General features: G+C 35.0%; 1 protein-coding gene across 6 annotated transcripts in view; it reads right to left on the bottom strand.

Annotated features, from left to right (window-relative positions):
• Positions 1 to 18,817, bottom strand: part of TAF2 (TATA-box binding protein associated factor 2) — a 79,710-nt gene that overhangs the window by 40,096 nt on the left and 20,797 nt on the right. For all 6 annotated transcript variants that reach the window (XR_013824671.1, XM_079902186.1, XM_079902185.1 and 3 more), the window contains 11 exons: positions 17,963 to 18,147; positions 16,538 to 16,651; positions 14,837 to 14,936; positions 13,121 to 13,206; positions 9,870 to 10,005; positions 8,708 to 8,862; positions 7,939 to 8,053; positions 7,478 to 7,587; positions 5,541 to 5,606; positions 3,256 to 3,508; positions 1,686 to 1,826 (listed from right to left, as the gene is read on the bottom strand). Coding sequence is in view for 5 of the 6 variants with exons in the window: in XM_079902186.1 (XP_079758312.1) it covers positions 1,686 to 1,826; positions 3,256 to 3,508; positions 5,541 to 5,606; positions 7,478 to 7,587; positions 7,939 to 8,053; positions 8,708 to 8,862; positions 9,870 to 10,005; positions 13,121 to 13,206; positions 14,837 to 14,936; positions 16,538 to 16,651; positions 17,963 to 18,147 (1,461 nt within the window). In the remaining variant the exon portion in view is untranslated. The remainder of the gene's footprint in view (positions 1 to 1,685; positions 1,827 to 3,255; positions 3,509 to 5,540; positions 5,607 to 7,477; positions 7,588 to 7,938; positions 8,054 to 8,707; positions 8,863 to 9,869; positions 10,006 to 13,120; positions 13,207 to 14,836; positions 14,937 to 16,537; positions 16,652 to 17,962; positions 18,148 to 18,817) is intronic.

Here is an 18,817-nt window from a genome sequence, read left to right as displayed (position 1 = left end):
CCACTAGAAGTATTATGTGAAAGGTGAACTAGTCTAAAAGCACTGCTTTTCCAATTTTTTTGACTGTAACCCACAGTAAGAAATACATTTACATCCCAACCTCACACACACACACACACACGTCATGTATACAAAGTAAAAAATAAAACAAAAAAAACCTTACACCTACCCTTATTTCATGTGTCGCATTCTGATACTGCCTATTGTTTTCTTTTATTTAAAAAAAAAAAACTTCCAAATTGATTTCATGACCCCCCTCATTAATGGATCACAACTCCCAATCTGAATATTGATCTCAGGTATACGGAAGTACAATGGCATAATGAAGGGGACACATTCGGTAGTCAAAGAAATTAACTTGCTTTCAGACCATACATTAGTGAAATGGCAATAGAGAGCTGAGCAACATGTTCAAGTACTATGAAATGCTCGGTTCTTTAAAATAACAGGATGCCTCAGACTTCTTTGATCACACCAATATTGGCTTTTCCCAAACCCGATCTCCTGAATCTGTTCTGCTGATGAAATTCACTATCAATATGTCATGACTTCCACTCTCAGCATGTGGCTGGGTAATTCTTTTCACATTTCTCTCCATCACATACAAATCTCACCTTGCTTAACATTCCCCTCAACATCTATCATTTCATTTACTTTTAATCTGCTTTCTACCTGCCTCAGAAAAAGGAATGTTCATATCTTTTCTAAAATTAACCTCACAATTATGTCCCCACCCACTACTAATAACTTCAGAATTTGCTCTGTCTTATGTTTTTTATATTTACTTGCTCCCAAGAGATGAATATTTCATCTCTGCTTCTCCACTGGTTCCTTTCTCTGTGCCAAACATGCCTCAAGCTTTTTCTCCCTCTATACAAAACAAAACCTGAAATGTCCTTTCTCAGCCTTGCTTTATCCTCAACCTGTCACCTTTCTCACACTCTTCAACACCAAATCATGAAAGAATAGGCTTCATTAGTTTTTTTCTACTTCAACTTTACTCCTCCTTGTAGTTAATCCAGTTAATCTAATCTGGGCCTTCATCACTAACTTACTCAAAATATTTTACAAATGACTTCCAAATTGCCCAAATGCTGACCACCCTGCCATTCCCACATCACTTCCTAAAACAGTGGCTCTATCACACCACCACTTTCTAAATTACCATTTGTAAAAAACTTGCTATTTGATAAGAATATAGTACGAAACACTTCACATGCTTGATATTATTTAATTTTAAAAAAAGATAAATTTACAGTTGAGTAAACTGAGGCTTAGAGAGTTAAGAAACTTGTCCTCTTGCAAACTGCTAGTGAGCAGCAGAGCTGGGACTGAAACTAGAGCTGTGTGCTGTATTGTCTCTGACTCAGAAATGCTGTCCACATCCTACAAGGATGGCCATCAGAAGGACCCACCCATACCTCCATCCCCCATGTAACCAACCAAAAAGTCAAATTATCCATTTCTACTTACTTTAGTATTAATATGGACAGTGACTTACTCGCACACAGTTCATAAAATCAATGAACAACTGAAACTTTGGAAAACATTTTAGGAGCAAAAAGAGAACACAGACAAAATCATTTATAAGAAAGTAAATAATATTTGAAGAGTCCCCAGGTTAAAATGAGATATACAGATATTGGCAAAAAACAATCATAAGAAAACTAGAAGGGAGACTGTACCTTCTGTAGAAAGTAACTTTGAAAGCTCATAAAGTTGTTTGTTTTCACAATGTTTGGACAAGTTTTACAACAAAACATCCTAGTGAAGAGTGACTTCATGGCTGGTGGTCCTGTCCATGTGCTCACCATTGAATTTGCAATCTGCAAGGAATTAGAAAATGAAGTAATTTGACCACCATGGAAAACATATTTTTAAATAAATAAAATAGCTTTCTAAAAGTTATCAATACAATCGGATTCATTTTTAACAATTTCAGTTCTTAGAAATTTAATACATTTTAGCTTTTCATGATCATTTCCAAGAAAATGTATATAAATACATTTATATATTTATAAATATATATAAACTCTACCGCCCCTAAAATTCTTATGTACACTTGTAACTGTTTTCAACAAGTTAGTTTCCAAACTGGAGCACTCTTCTTATGTTTTAAGAAAACTTGTTTGCAAAGACTTTATTCTGAGTAAGTTTTGTCCATTTAGGCAGATGCAGTTCTAAAGTTTTAAATTTATCAGATAGAAACATCACCATGGATTTTAAATAAGGCTTTTAAATCTACCCTAATTTAAAAATAAGCAAGTACAGTGCTACCACCTAAGTCTGTAAGAACACTTTACAAAAAAATCCACATCTTGCTATTGATACTTTTAGTGTATATAAAAATCATGTCTGAAAAGAATGAAATTATAATTAACTTCAAATAAGTCTATAATTTTACAGATCTGCTAAGAATTTTGCATGTGAGAATCACGAAGAACTTTATAGGAGCAATGAAATTACATCCTTAGCAGATGATTATCAAAGAAAATCACATTTTCCCTCATATATCTGAGTAGATGTAGGAATCAAACTGCTCACTAGTTACCATTAGAGATAAAACAAATCTAAACCATTATGATCTGTTGAAATGCTGGACAAGTGGATTTAGCAGGGAGGAAGGCAAGAGAGTTACTATATGGGAATGAACCTAGTACCAATATGCTTTTTAAATACCTGGAACCCAGTATTTCTGGCCAAATATTTGTCTGCATTTTCTGGGTTTCATTTGTTCTACCTTCAGGGGTTTTTTTTGTATCTAAAGAAAAATATGTAGTTTTCTTAATAAATTAACTTTTCTATTACGTTAAATAATAGAACCTATCATTTTAAATTCCATATCCCTAATATTGATTACTAAGCTCAAACCAACAAGAAATCACCACCACAGTGGGATAATTAAGATGAACTGATTTCATGTACTACAATATAAAATATCACTCAAACCAAGGACTTTCTTACATTCTTTGCTTTAACAATTCTTTGGTCGGCAATCCAGTAAAATGGGAAAATTCTCTTTGGTTTTAAACTCAGTTTAACAACTATAAAATTTTAGTGCATTATTTATTTTCAGGTCAAAACGTGTTTCTTCAAATCAGCCTTGTTAAAAGCATTTGGCAAAAGCTTTCAAGAGACCAACCACCAAGTAAAATTAAAGACTACGGTGAATTTTAATTCACCTTTAGAGATAATTTTGTTTTTTTAAAATACGCATCAGCCATCTTGTTTTCTTTCTACTGTACATAATCTCACCTTTGCAAGGCAGAAGCAAGCTGACATTCTCACGCGGTAGAAACACTGCTCCTGTTCTAATATGTCAGTTAGGGCAAGCCGAGATGCTGGAGTGGGGAACTTTTCCAAGGCCAAAATGGACTCTTGCTGTGCCACAACATCCCTCTCATAGCGGAGCTGATACTGCCACATAAAATCTGCTTGCTCAAATTCTACTTTCCTCAATACCGACATGTCTGGGTCTATCCTTATCCACAGCAAAGGAGAATCAGCACTGAAAGAAAATATAATTTTCTTTTTTATTTATTTTTTTAATTTCATATATTTATAAAAAACAGCATTTATTAACCAGATTCCCTTCTCCATGCAGTTTTACTGCGTTCATGTTTTTAAAGATCACGTTGACAATTTTCTCATTATGTTTAATATGAATTTCAAGTTTCTCACAATGTCCATCTATATGGATCCTTTTTTTTATAAATTTATTTATATATTTGTTTTTTTTTTTGGCTGTGTTGGGTCTTCGGTGCTGCATGTGGGCTTTCTCTAGTTGCAGCAAGCGGGGGCTACTCTTCGTTACGGTGTGCAGGCTTCTCTTATCACGGTGGCTTCTCTTGTTGCAGAGCGCGGGCTCTAGGTGCGGGCTTCAATAGTTGTGGCTCGCGGGCTCTAGAGCTCAGGCTCAGTAGTTGTGGCGCACGGGGTTAGTTGCTCCACGGCATGTGGGATCTTCCTAGACCAGGGCTCGAACCCGTGTCCCTGCATTGGCAGGCGGATTCTTAACCACTGCGCTACCAGGGTAGCCCTATATTGATCTTGTTGAAACAAAAAAATCCATCTGAAAATATTAATTTGGGGATTTTGATTAGTGATTGTATGATGTGAAAAGGGGAAATTGGACCAAATTTCTTCATTTTACTTCCTAAAGTCTAATACTTGCCAATGGCTATAAATGCCACTCTTTATGAGACATCAATCTGTAACTAAAATAAACATTTCTTTTTTTTCTTAATTAACTAATTTATTTATTTGGCTGCATCCAGTCTTAGCTGTGGCACACGGGATCTTCCTTGTGGCATGCGGGATCTTTACTTGCGGCATGCAAACTCTTAGTTGCAGCATGCGAACTCTTAGTTGTGGCATGTGGGATCTAGTTCTCTGACCAGGGATCGAACCCAGGCCTCCAGCATTGGAAGTGCAGAGTCTTAGCCACTGGACCACCAGGGAAGTCCCAGATAAAATTATTTCTTATTAATTTATTAAATTAATTTGTTTAGCTGACTTATTTTTTAAAAAATGCTAGACTCATGATCATTTTTATCAAACAAAGTTCTGAAATCATAGTTCAGAGGTATAGCATAAATTTATCCTCATGTACCTCTCAAAGTAACAAGCACAGTTTTAAAAATCTAGTCTAGAGACTTCCCTGGTGGTCCAGTGGTTAAGACTCCACACTTCCACTGCACAGGGCTCGGGTTTGATCCCTGGTTGGGGAACTAAGATTTCTCATGCCGCCTGGGGCGTGGCCAAAAAAGAGAAAAGCAACCAGCCTAAAAATCTAGTCTAACACTCTTATCAAAGAACACCACCTGAAATATAAACTCAATTCAACAAATACTACTGGGTACTTACTACAGGCAAGGACTTAATATGGAAAGATTATATAAACTGTGTAATAAATAGAAGTGATATTTGGTAACCAAGTTAGTAAATAATTACAGATGTTTTATAAAAACTACACAGGCACAATATGGATGGGCGAAATAAACTCTGAGCTACATTATATTTAAAAATAAAATGCCTGTCAATCAATAAATATTACCACAAAATTTTTACAATGATATTTAAATTGTTTTTTGCAAACATAGCAAGTCTCAAAGTGCCCTGGGGCTTTGTCCAAAGACAAAGAAAACCAGTAACATCTGAGAACTCACTGGAAATGCAAACTATCACGACCCACTAGTGAAGAGCTGGGTCAGAAACTGAATTTTAAGAAGATTCCCCAAGTGACTTACACGCACTTCAGTTTGAGAAGCAATGCTCTAGAGGCCACGAGGGAAGCAAGAAAACTAATTCAAGGCTACTTCCTCTGAATTTCACCTGGGCCAGGCTAGATTCACTTTTCTCTCTTTGATTAATTATAATTTTATGTTAAAATTTGTTTTCAACAAAAGGTTTTTATTGCCTTCTAAAAGTATTAAATGTACTAATTTCAGGACATTTACATACTTTTAGATGTAAATATATTACAAGACAAATGAGAATGCAGAAAATGTTATATCCTTAAACTTAAGTAACTAACTTACTCCATTGCAGAAAGATCCATGTCAACTTCTTCTCCATTCATCAGTGGAATTTTTTTCTTCTTATTCCTACATTTAAGGAAAAGTAAGTCTGAAAATTGTGACATTTCCAATTCTGAAAACAGATAAAGAGCAGCTGAAGTTCAAATTAAGAATTTCACATAGTGTTGAAAGATATCCTAAGGAGGAAGAGATAGAAAATGTAATGGAATTTAAACACCACAAAACCTGTCTATTTTGAAACTGAAGGGAATGAAGTAAATGATATTAAAATGTCTTCCTGATCAAAGTTTAACAAAAATCAGAAATATACAACTAAATGTTAACTTAAAACATATATATATTCCCAAAAACTGGTACCTGGAAGTTTTATACAGAAAGATAAGAGATCTACCAAATAAGGAAATCCTTTATAAAAAAACGAAAAAATAACCAGGCCTGAAATGAGACATGTATAATTCTGAACATGTTATGTACATGCAAGGTGCTGTCCTATATGAAATAAAGCAAGTGGTAAACCACAAAACATCTTAACAGTACTAATTAATATGTATAATTAATTAATATGCACAAGATTTAAGATAAGCCAAAACAAAAGCAACTGCTTCCATGCAAATTACTCCTGAATCATAAAATCTACTGGACACTACACTAAATGCATGGTCACATGAGGACAAAATAGGAAAAGAGAGCACAGTCTTTTTATGTTCCTCACACCAAAGGATACATAAATGATGTGCTATTACTACAGAGAAAACAAAACAAAGGAAATATTATGAAAAGGGTAGCAATCAGATGTTCTCAATTTCAAAGGTGCACAGGACAAAAAGAAGAAGAATTTCACTTTGAACTAAGAAAGAATTTTCACAGAGAATGATTACAGAGATTTCAGAATCAAGTTCTCTAAACGCCTTCAAAATCAACTGACATTCTTGTCTGTGTGAGATAACCTAAGTATAGTCATAAGTATAAGACTTCTGTCCCTGAAATTTTGATATTACTACACATTCCTTTCACTATTCAGAGCATATGCTAATAGCTGAATTAAAAAACAAAAAAAGTGGTAAAGAAAAAATATATTAAACAAAAGATGAACCATTGGACATTTTTTAAGTAAACTGGTAACGTGCCTTTGAAAGACATCAAGAATGTTCTTTCAGGGCATGGTGATACAGAGAAAAGGGAGAGTAAAGGAGACGTAGTAAAGAAGATGCAGGGGCTTTTCGTGACATATGTATTCAGCTACTCTCCTTATAGTCAATGATCATTTCCCCAATATTTTCTATAGACATTAATCAAATGAGACTAATAAGAATGAACCTAAGAGATTTGTCTTGAAGTTTTCCTGGCTCCAAAAACTCGAACTTCCATTCCACTTCCCCCTGTCCCTACAAAATAAGGATTCCCAAACCTAAATTTTAAAATTAATTATTTAATTCTAAGGATACAAATGTTGTCAAGAACAGAAAGCAAATAAAGAATGTTTGGGGACTTCCCTGGTGGCACAGCGGTTAAGAATCTGCCTGCCAATGCAGGGGACATGGGTTTAAGCCCTGGTCCGGGAAGATCCCACATGCCGCACAGCAACTAAGCCCGTGCACCACAACTATTGAGCCTGTGCTCTAGAGCCCACAGGCCACAACTTCTGAGCCCGTGTGCTACAACTAATGAAGCCTGCACACCTAGAGTCCACGCTCCGCAACAAGAGAAGCCACTGCAATGAGAAGCCCGCACACAGCAACGAAGACCCAACGCAGCCAAAAATAAATAAATTAAAAAAAAAAAAAAAAAGAACGTTTGGTAATACTAACTTGAAGTAAAAGGGGGGGGAAAATACTAGATAACATGTTCTCTACTTAAAAATTAGGTATACATTAGGGTTTTTATTTTGGCATTTTAATCTGTGAGACTGAAGTTTATAGTTATGATCCAATGCCTACCTTCTGCTTTTGGAATGGCAGGGTATATCATGTTTAAGACTGTTTTCTTCAATTTGCAATGTATGATTGAAGGATCCATCTAACTCCTGTACTGTCACTTTAAGTGGTCCCTTTAAAAAGAAACATACTGTTCAAAGATAGTACTAGAAAAAAAACCAATGTGTGTTCTTATGTGTACAGGTATATATATCAAGATATAATATAACACTATACAAGACCTCCATGTGGAGACACAGAAAGGCAGCTGGTACCAGAGCTGGGGATAATTGGGAGAATTTGTTTCCTCCAAGATCTGTATCAGCAACCCTCTTCTCCCTTCCCTGACGGTGTTTTCTCAATTTCATTCTTTGCAAACAAAATCTCACTATGAAACTTCCAACCAGCTCCCCAACCATAAACCCTTCCTTTATTTAAACTGGCGAGAAAGCAGTGCAGGAGGCCATTTTGGAAAAAAACCTTACCACATATTTCTGAGTTCCAGGAGATGTATAATCTTGTTTTATTTCCAATTCCAAGACATTTCGTTTTCTATTAAAGGCAAAACTTCCATAAAATTTTACCACTCCGCTCTGGTCTCTGAAGAATTGTAAAGGAATTTTTGCATACTAAAATAAATACGTACTAAACAAAATAAATTATTCATTAGGGTAGTAATAATTTTCAAATGCATTCCCCCCGGTTCAAAGCTTAAGAGCGTACTCCACTCTAAACCAGGTGGCAAAGTATTCAAAATTCTTGTGAAAAATGTTTCCCCAGATTTAAAAAGAAATTCTGAAACATTAAGAAATTAGTTTTTTTGAAAGAAGCAAAACCACTCTACTGGGTTATTAATATAGTGCCTTGAAATGAAAAAAATGTAACAATTGAAAAGTTCCAAGATACCACTCAAATTGTGCCAACCTCTAACCACATCTAGAAGTCACCAGACCACTGCATCTTACAAGTAATCCTACAGGCCTGTCTGGTGGATTATTTACCTCCCTCACCATCAAACCTATTGCTATACTCACACACTAAAAGGTACTTTAAAATTATGCCAAATTTTACAAATACAGATGTGTATGTATGTGTGTCTCAATACTTAGTAGGCACCTTAGAGGAAATGATTTACAGTTCCTGGTTATTTCTACTATTACTTACCTCCTTTCATCCCGCAAAGCCCTTTTCTTCCTCCTTCCCCTTATACACATAACCTTCCCTCCTTTGCTGAACTGCTATTGAAAAGGATACACCCACTGCTTTATTAAAGGCTGGATGTCTTTGCCAGAGACATTCGAGATGGATTTCAAAAATCCAGATGTGGAAACCAACATCTGACTCCACATATGTGACTGGAACTTCTGAGATGAAGCAGTACTAGCCAAACTTAGCAGTTTATTGAAAACCTGCAAGAATCAAAGTATCATTTAGTTTGTATAAGATAATATACATTGCTTGCAATTCTGTACTATTCCCACTTTGCATTATAACTTTATTACAGACAATTACAAAAGACAATTTCACATTTACTTCATTGATTGTTTTAATTAAAGACTATTAGCAGTGGAAGCATGAAAAGATTTAAACAGCCAGACTATAAAATCATTCTTCCTCTAAATATAATTGAATTTTAATGACATCCTGGCCAGACAATGAATACTGTGTTTTTAAGAGCTATAATACTATACAACACCTATAACATACTGTGCTACGAGCTTTACATAGGAACCATACGTTCTTTAAGAAGTTGAGAACACTCATTTGCATTTATACCACTCTAAGAAGTGAACCGGCTCTTTACAGACCACATCTCATTTAATATTTCTGTTCTTTAAAGGTAAGATAAAGGACAGAAGGATTCAAGAAACTTAACTTTAAGGCAAATTTAAAATGCTTTTTAAAAAAAGATTACTAAAAAGTTATTTTCCACTTACCTCTAAGAATATTATCAATGGAAAAAGAATAGCTGAACATTTATAATACAACTGGCTTTCTATTACCTCAACTAGTACATATCAACTATTTCCGCCAAAACTTGCTTAAGACATATGGCAGAATTTAGCGATAGCAAAAATAACCATCTTTTAGATAAATGTGCTTTTTTCTATTGAAAATATTTGTAAATGGCACTTCATCCTTAATATTCTAAATAATGCCAAACACAAAATCATAGCATAAACAGGTTTTACTCTTAACCTCACATTTTAGTTTTATCTTCATAAAAATCCTGCATTAAGTGGGTCAAGTATTCATACCCACTCTACATCTGAGGAAACACAAACAAAAAGAACAGGTTACTTACTGGGCAAACGGCTAATTGGATGCCCTGACTCCTATTCTACAGAATAGTATTCAGATTATATACATATAGAACAGATCTTTCTTTACAATTGTTAAGTTCTTTAATACTTACTTGTAACATAAATTCCATACTGATCCTGTTTTCAATCAATCTCATCACAAGGTGAGCTTTACACTGAAACATAGTGTAGTATTCCCAGGAAAGCGTATGTGGATGCTTTATGGAAAAGTGTAGATGGGATGCTGGACTAAAAAAATAAACAGATTTAATATAACAAATTTGAATTAAATAAACAATAAATTTCATAGCTACATCAAGACAATAAATCCAAAACCTCATGGGAATACCTTAGCAGTTTCCTTAATATGAGAGCAACGAAGACTAGGAAACATCTAAAAATAACTTAACTAGACATAAAGGAAAATCTGAATGAACAGAAACACATGCCAACCTCCTGGTAGGAAGACACAATAGTGTAAATATTTCAATGCTTTCCAAATTCATCCATACAATCAATGCAATTCCAATCAACAGCCCCAGGTTAAAGCATATACAAAAAACATTCAAGATGGATTATATATCTTAAACAAAAACAACTATAAAAGTACTAGAAGAAAATAAAGGAAAAAAATTTCTTTCATAATTTTGGGGTGGGAAAAATCTTCACAAGGAAAAATATAAAATCCAGAGGACATATAGACCAGACTATGTAAAAATTAAAAATTCTGACATGAGATCATCAGTAAATTAAAAGATAGGTACAGTCTGTAGAAAATATTTACAACATACATGAACATTTAAGGTGTTTATACTTTATTATTTCAAATAATGCTACAGTGATTATCTTTTCATACATGTGCAGTATTTCTGTATGGCAAATATCTAGGAGAATAATTTCTATATGATAACATACTCAGAAGTTGAATTGCTGAATCTAAAAATTACCCATTTTAAAATTCTGATCGGTACTAACAAATTACCCTTCAAAATCAGTGTACCAAATTATACTCTCACAATCAACGTGTAAGAATAGTCATTACACTTCCTTAAAAAAGCATGGCATACTGAAATATAAAATTTTGTAATTTGATATTTGAAAAATTACTTTTTTTTTTTTGCAGTACACGGGCCTCTCACTGTTGTGGCCTCTCCCGTTGCGGAGCACAGGCTCCGGACGCGCAGGCTCAGCGGCCATGGCTCAAGGGCCCAGCCGCTCCGCGGCATGTGGGATCTTCCCGGACTGGGGCACGAACCTGTGTCCCCTGCATCAGCAGGCGGACTCTCAACCACTGCACCACCAGGGAAGCCCGAAAAATTACTTTTATACTCCACTATTACTTCTGGGCTTATGGACAGCAATATGAAAAAGGTTAAATAAATTCCAAGGTATAATGGAATACTATATAGCATATAAATAGAACAAAGTAAATTCACATACAGTCACACAGAATGCTTGCCAAAATACAGATACGGTTAATTTTTAAAAAGAAGAGAAGTACACAGTAACACGCATGACTAAATTGTATTTTGTAACTGCCATATACACATAAATAAAGACCAGAAAAAAAAAGAGGTCTGGAATATACCAAATTTATAATCAGGTTATCTCCAAGGAGAGGAAGTGATGGGAGTGAGAAGTGGTAAGAGGGCTAAAAAAGATCTTTTACTTTTTACTCCACATGCTTCTGAACTGTCTTGTTTTGAATCTCTTCAAAGAGCATGCGTTCATGTGTTGCTTTTATACATAAATTTTGAAAATCAAACATACAAAAGGAACTAAATAAATGGACAGAACAAAGGTAAAAGCATTTAGTGTAAATAATTATTTACACACAATGGGAATGCTCTAATTATATGCTGGGAAACTGCCATATAGCAGGCAGTCAAGAGAAGAAAGTGAAAGGAACTAACATTTTAATGAGTGCATACTATGTATAAAGCTTTACCTCAAGTAATCCTGGCAACCAACATGGTTAAGATGGATAATCGTTGTTTTACACGTTAAAACGCACACACTCACAAAGGTTATACAATTTTCTAGGCTCACAAAAATCAGTAACTACAAAAATCCAAGTCTGTCTAACTCCAAATTCCTATGCCTTGCCACTGACCTAATCTTGTCTCAGTGACCATACTTCCACCAAAGAAAAGACTACTGATTATACAACTTGCAGTTTCTTAACCTTTGTTGTACTTTTAGACACTTGGGTAGTCTGGTTAATCCTACGGACCACAGAAAAAACTGCTTTTAAATGTGCACAATAAAATACACAGGTTTACAAAAGAAACCAATTATAATGAAATACAGTTATCAAAATATTTTTTAAAACTATGACATTACCAACATATGTGCTAGTTTATTAATGCATTAAATAACAAGACCTAGCAGTGGTCTACTGTACTAATTTTAAGGTAATGAGTGCAAAGAATATTTCAAGATACTTGCTAACAATTAAAATGTGACAAGAAAACATCCACGATTTCTACTGTTGACAAAGTCACGGCACTGTCTGTTACCTACAGTCATAATTAAAAGAAATATAAAATTTCAGTTAATGGTGAGTAAAAAATACAGAAAAACTTTCCCATCCAATTCAATCCATATTCCCTTAGGGAATTAATGGACCGTAGAACAAATAAGAATCCCTGCTAGTACCATTATGTTGTTATAAGTGGTTGTCTCAGTGACTTGCTAAAAAATAGAAAGGGAAAGAAAAGAAGGAAAGTGAGAAAAAGGGAAATAAAAGGAAAGGGGGGGGGGGCTTCCCTGGTGGCGCAGTGGTTGAGTCCGCCTGCCGATGCAGGGGGCACGGGTTCGTGCCCCGGTCCGGGAAGATCCCACATGCCGCGGAGTGGCTGGGCCCGTGAGCCATGGCCGCTGAGCCTGCGCGTCCGGAGCCTGTGCTCCGCAACGGGAGAGGCCACAACAGTAAGAGGCCCGTGTACCGCCAAAAAAAAAAAAGAAAAGGAAAGAGTAAATAAGTGTCTAGGCAGCTGACTATTCAGATAAACAGGTATAGGTAGGATGTGTTGATGCTGAAATCATCTACTTAGCCTTTTCTATTATTTTTAAACATTTATGAGAATAGTACAATATATTAGCATTAGGAAATTAACATGAAAAAAGAAAAAAGCTTTATTATTTTTAGTCTTTTTTTAATGCTTAAATCCATTTACAGTCATCACATGCAATAGTAATGAAAGGAGTAATTAGAATACTACCGATGTCTATGGGCTCAGTATTATTACAGACCATTATTAACACTTCTTTGGCCTGTGTGGGCCTCGATACACATACAAGTGATCCTAAAAGATTAATCCCATAAAACAAGGTTTGTAGTATCTCTGAACAATAAACATACTTATCCTTCTCTTTTCCTCCACCAAATATGGGATGTAATAAAACTCCACCAGTTTTTAATTCATATGCCACTATTTTGTCCAGCTCCTTAAAAAGACATAAAAATAGGGGTCAGTGAAAATTATTTTACATATCAAATTTTAGAATTCAACTGTGGTTTCCAATTTCCTGGAATCAGAATGTAAATTTCTGAAAATAAATGAAATGTATTTGAAAGGTAGTTTATGTTATAAACAAAGCAGACTACACAACTGGCCGAATGATAGAGCCAAAAAACCTTCTCTACTTTGTGACTTTAGGGCTGGCCAGTAGCCTGGCAAGTTTTCCTAATGGCTCTCCCCAGCCTCTCTGACCTGTTCTCCAAGTTTATTTCTTCCTTCTCTGTATTTTGCTTCTGGTGGAGGATTTAAGCAAGTAAAAACAAATAGGGATAAAATTATGACAGGATCTATAATTTTAAAACTTCTCTAGTTTTCTTTAATATGACAGATCAAAATGAAAAAATAAAAGTTTAAGTGGAAAAAGACAACACAACTGTGCTGGAAATTCATGACTAGTTTAGGTAACATACAAGCAGTACAGAGAAGTGGGAAAAATCATAATGAAGTGGTTAAAAGCCGGGTTTGAATCCTGGCTCTACTACTTACTAGCTGTGTAACTTTAGCCAAATAACTTAACCTCTCTGTGCCTCAGTTTCCTTATCTGTAAAATGCAAATAATAAGAGTAGTTAGGAGGATTAAGATAGTTACTATTTATAAAATGTTTGTAACAGTGCCTGAAACACTTTAAGTTTTTGAAATTAAAAATGGACTCTTCAGTTCTAGATGTATGAATCTTTCATAGTTCTCAATATTTGAAATCTTTTGCAATTACTTTTTGGCTTACTTAAGTTTAGGTTTAGATGGTGAAGGTATATAAAATGAGAAAAGGAGGATAGAGGGGGTCTATTTAATGAGGCTATTAAAGGCTGAAATTTTTCCCCCTGAGAGGTGAGAAGACAAACATGATATGATTAAAATGTATATGAACAGAATGGGCTAGGCAAAATACAACTGACTTTCTCTTTTTGGCCAAATCTTTAAATAATGGGAAAAGATGTGAAAATGACAGAGAACATAAATACACTGAAGGACTAGCCAACATACAATAAGTACTTATTATGACGTAGGCACTATGCACATTACACGTATAACGTCTCACAATCCCTGTCCATACTAGTAGTAGCAGTAGATACTACTAGTAGTAGTAGATACTACTACTACTTTACTCTCCTTATACAAAAGACGCTTGGAAAGATTAAGCAAAATCATAAATAAAGCTTGTGAATGTCTGAAGCAAAATGAAAAGCAAACTGACTCCAGAATCTAGGTTCTCAGCCTAAACAAATTTAGAAAGCACAAAATTACATTAAAAATGACTACTATGAGGAGCTGGAATATATCTAACAACTAACTTGATGTTTAAGGAGCTTAAATATTCTCGTCCTTAGCAAAAAAGTCTTTGGAGGCCAACACTGACAATGGAAAGCAGATAAAATAGACCATTAGTCTTTCTCTGTAAAATGCTTCTCATTTTGCTGGAAAAACTCAAGGACTTTCAAATGACAGTAAGTATTTTATAGTTACTAAAAAATAAAGGACACACGACTTGAAAATCTGGAGAACACTAACATGTCTTATTGACTTCTAAGTGGAAAATGGATCTAGTTGCTTTTACCTCTTTAATCCAATGGCGATATTCATTAACACCAAAAGTTTTTTTCATCCAGAGACCATAAATATAGCCTGAAATTCCCTTCAATACCCATTCATCAGACCTAAACAAAAAGTCAAATAATAATACATTATTTTATATATTTTTAATATAAATAAAATATAATAAATTTTATTATTTTAATAATAAAAATTCTTCAGATATTTTTGGCCAAAGGCCAAAGAGGGTAACAGAACAAGCATTAGCATGTACTTCTCTGCCTTCTTAAAGAAAATGAAAGTTATCAAACCATTTGGTTTTCCCACTTCCTCTGACTGAATTCTGCCTATCCATTCATTGTACCTTCTTCACATCTGGCATCAACTTAATTATAAGACCACTTTATACTCTTGGCTCAAGGTACCTATGTTTGTGCTTTGCTCTGGCAGTGCTGCTTCCCTTATACCCAAGTCTGCCCATACTGTCTGCCTCTAAGGAAAGAGGTGCCCATAGCCAGGACCATACTGCTCAATTCTTTCTTTTTTTTTTGATTGATTGATTTGATTGATTGATTTATGGCTGCGTTGGGTCTTCGTTGCTGTGCGCGGGCTTTCTCTAGTTGCAGCAACCGAGGGCTACTCTTCATTGCGGTGCCTGGGCTTCTCACTGTGGTGGCTTCTCTTGCTGCAGAGCACGGGCTCTAGGCACGCAGGCTTCAGCAGTTGTGGCTTGCGGGCTCTAGAGCGCAGGCTCAGAAGTTGTCGCGCACGGGCTCAGCTTCTCTGCGGCATGTGGGATCTTCCCGGAACAGGGCTCAAACCCGGGTCCCCTGCATTGGCAGGCGGATCCTTAACCACTGTGCCACCAGGGAAGCCCCAATACTGCTCAATTCTTAAAAGTCCACATTCTTTTATTACCAATCCCATGCATAATTATCAGTGAGATTCTAAGACCTCAAGTTTAATTACTTATTTTTTAGTTTCTTAAGTGGAAAGGCAATGACACCTTTCATTCATTTATTCTTATGTTTATCCATTCATTCATTCGTTCATTAAAACATTTTGTCTATCATGTTCCAGATACTATCCTTTAATGAAACTATGTCTTAGGAAAATTACAAATCAAGAGGCCTTACCCTCCACCCTTTCCCCTCCAGAAAGAAAGAAAAAGACACCAAGACTTACATACTATATATTATAATCATAAGTTATAGTCTTAAGGGAATTTTGTCTATTTCTTCAAATTCACCTCAAGTTTAAAAAAGAAAATAAAGTGTTGTATTTCTCACATCTTTCAAGTAAATTAGTACAAATCTAGGAACTAACAGGAAAATCCCTATAGCATCATCACTATTGTAGAGGACCATTATTTTACCTTAAGTATTACCAATTGCACTGAATACTGACATCAGAATTCTAACTATAGTTCTCTGTACACTGAAGTCCTTGTATCTACAGTATTTATTTAGTTCTTTAAGAAACTGATGTTATCAAAATTCTTACCTTATTCTTATTGCATATTACAAAATTAACTCTATTGATATACTGAGGACATGGCCAAAAATTTAGGATGAAATTTATACTGATTACTTTTCTTTAAATATATATAATAGTGTCTGTTAATTATCTGCAGTTAGGACAAAGTTCAACTTACACTGCAGGAAAAGAAAATAAAAATAAACTTTCCTGATTCTTCTCAGTAGTTGTAAACTTCGAAATTACTCACCAAGACATTCTGGATATGAAACATCCAAAAAACTGCTGGGCCAAGGACTGGGCTAAACACCTTCTAGTCAAAGGTGTCTCATCTATAATCATGGCACTGTGTAACAGATTTGTGCTGGAATTTAAAAGAAGAGACAGCTCATTATAACCAAAAAATAAATAATTATTCAATCAAAATAAAATAATCACACTTTTAAAATAACAGAATTCAATTAACACATAAAAGAGAAAAACCAGAATACTGTCCCCAACAGCTTTTACAATTTTAGTTGAAATTCATAATCTTAATAACTTTTGTTTAAAGCAAGGACTGTAATGTTTCCCACTTATTTCCATGAAAAATATAAATACCCTTTTAGGAGGGTAGGGGGTTGTAGCATCAATCAGAAACTGATATGTTAAGCAGAGACTAACCTTTTTATGAAGGGTTCTTCTAATTTCAAAAATCTTTTCCTAATAATACTTTAATGTTTTGTGCTATATTATTTACTTTCAAATGCACTGACCCATCAGATTGTCTAAACAACTCGGAAGAATGCAAGAACACTATTACTATGTCCATTTTACAGAAGAGAAAATAGACCCCCCCAAAAAAATGACTGACCTTGAGACATACAACTTCTAAATTTGGCACTTTTCAAGGAATGAAAGAAGGGAGGGAGGTAAAGAGGGTAAAAGAAAAAAGAAATAAAACTTTTTTTTTTTTGCATACAAATTTCTGATGATATCAATAAATTTTTAAATAGTGCTAGGACAAAAACCTCACTAGATACCCATATAGTAACTTGCATCATTTTTGTTTTTAATGCATAAGCCAAAAAGAGACTAAAACACATATGTAAAAATTAGTATCAGTTAATTCTGGATAAAGATACTATGCATCTTTTGGGTTATTTTGAAATGTTCCTCTTTATGCTTTTCTACATTTTTCAATTTTGAAAACACTGGATTTTCTACAAAGCCAACCATAACTAAATTGAAGGGAAAAGGTTCAAACTGCATCTTAAAATTGATCACAGGGGCTTCCCTGGTGGTGCAGTGGTTAAGGATCTGCCTGCCAATGCAGGGGACCCGGGTTCAAGCCCTGGTCTGGGAAGATCCTACATGTCGCGGAGCAACTAAGCCCGTGTGCCACAACTACTGAGCCTACGCTCTAGAGCCCGCGAGCCACAACTACTGAAGCCCGTGCACCTAGAGCCCATGCTCTGCAACAAGAGAAGCCACCACAATGAGAAGCCTGCACACCACAACGAAGAGTAGCCTCCGCTCCCACAACTAGAGAAAGCCCGCGCACAGCAACAAAGACCCAACGCAGCCAAAAATAAATAAATTAAATAAATAAATAATTTTAAAAATTGATCACAAAATAAATAACCTATCTTCACATCATTAACCTAATTTAGGCCTTTTGAATTTGGATACAAACCTAAAAATGCTCATGGAAGCATAAGCAGCCACTTCAACATAAGCCTCATCGATGAATACAGTCTTAAAACAAGAATATGGGTATCGACATGTAAGAATTTCTTCATAAAATTCAAAAACTTCATGAAGATACGACGTGGTATGTTTAAGCAATGGAAGAAGCTGAGGTAAACAAAAATGAGTAACCTAAAAATAAAAAGCAGGGAACAAGATCATTAAATAAAAGAGTTAACTGAAATCTTAAATTTCCTAAATATCTCAGTTATAAATGAAGCTGCATATAAATCCCTCCCCCCCACCTTTTTTTTTTTTAACAAATCCATGGCACTGAGAGAAAATACTGGTATGAAATTAGTGACTATTTACTATGCTTACAAAATATTCATTACACTTAAGACTTAAATTCATGATGGATTATAAGTCTGAAATGCTTAGACCCAATGAAAATAATAACTTTGGTTCCAAATTAAAGTTTCTTTTGCATATGCATACAAAACAATCTAAATTTCCAAGGTTTATTGTAAACCTGCCTTTGATTCATAAATATCTAACCTAGTGAATACTGCACATCATAGTACTATCTTAAATAATTAACAGTCATTATACTATCTTCAGTACATATAAAAAACAATATGAAAACTGCAGGGAAGCTTACTGGTAGTGAGGAGATAAGAAATATCAGCAACAGAAATAATTACATCTTACATTACATCCCACTTTGGACACAGACACTCAAATATCACATACTGTCTCACTGTCTCTTATTATGATTCTGTGCCAAATGAACAACATCAATAATGACATATCACTCTGACTAGAATGACTCAGCAAGGTTTCATGAAGACTACATTTGTGC

Source organism: Stenella coeruleoalba (genome assembly GCF_951394435.1).
Source record: "Stenella coeruleoalba genome assembly, chromosome: 17".
Classification (NCBI taxonomy): domain Eukaryota; kingdom Metazoa; phylum Chordata; class Mammalia; order Artiodactyla; family Delphinidae; genus Stenella; species Stenella coeruleoalba.
This window is presented reverse-complemented; position numbering and strand designations above follow the sequence as displayed.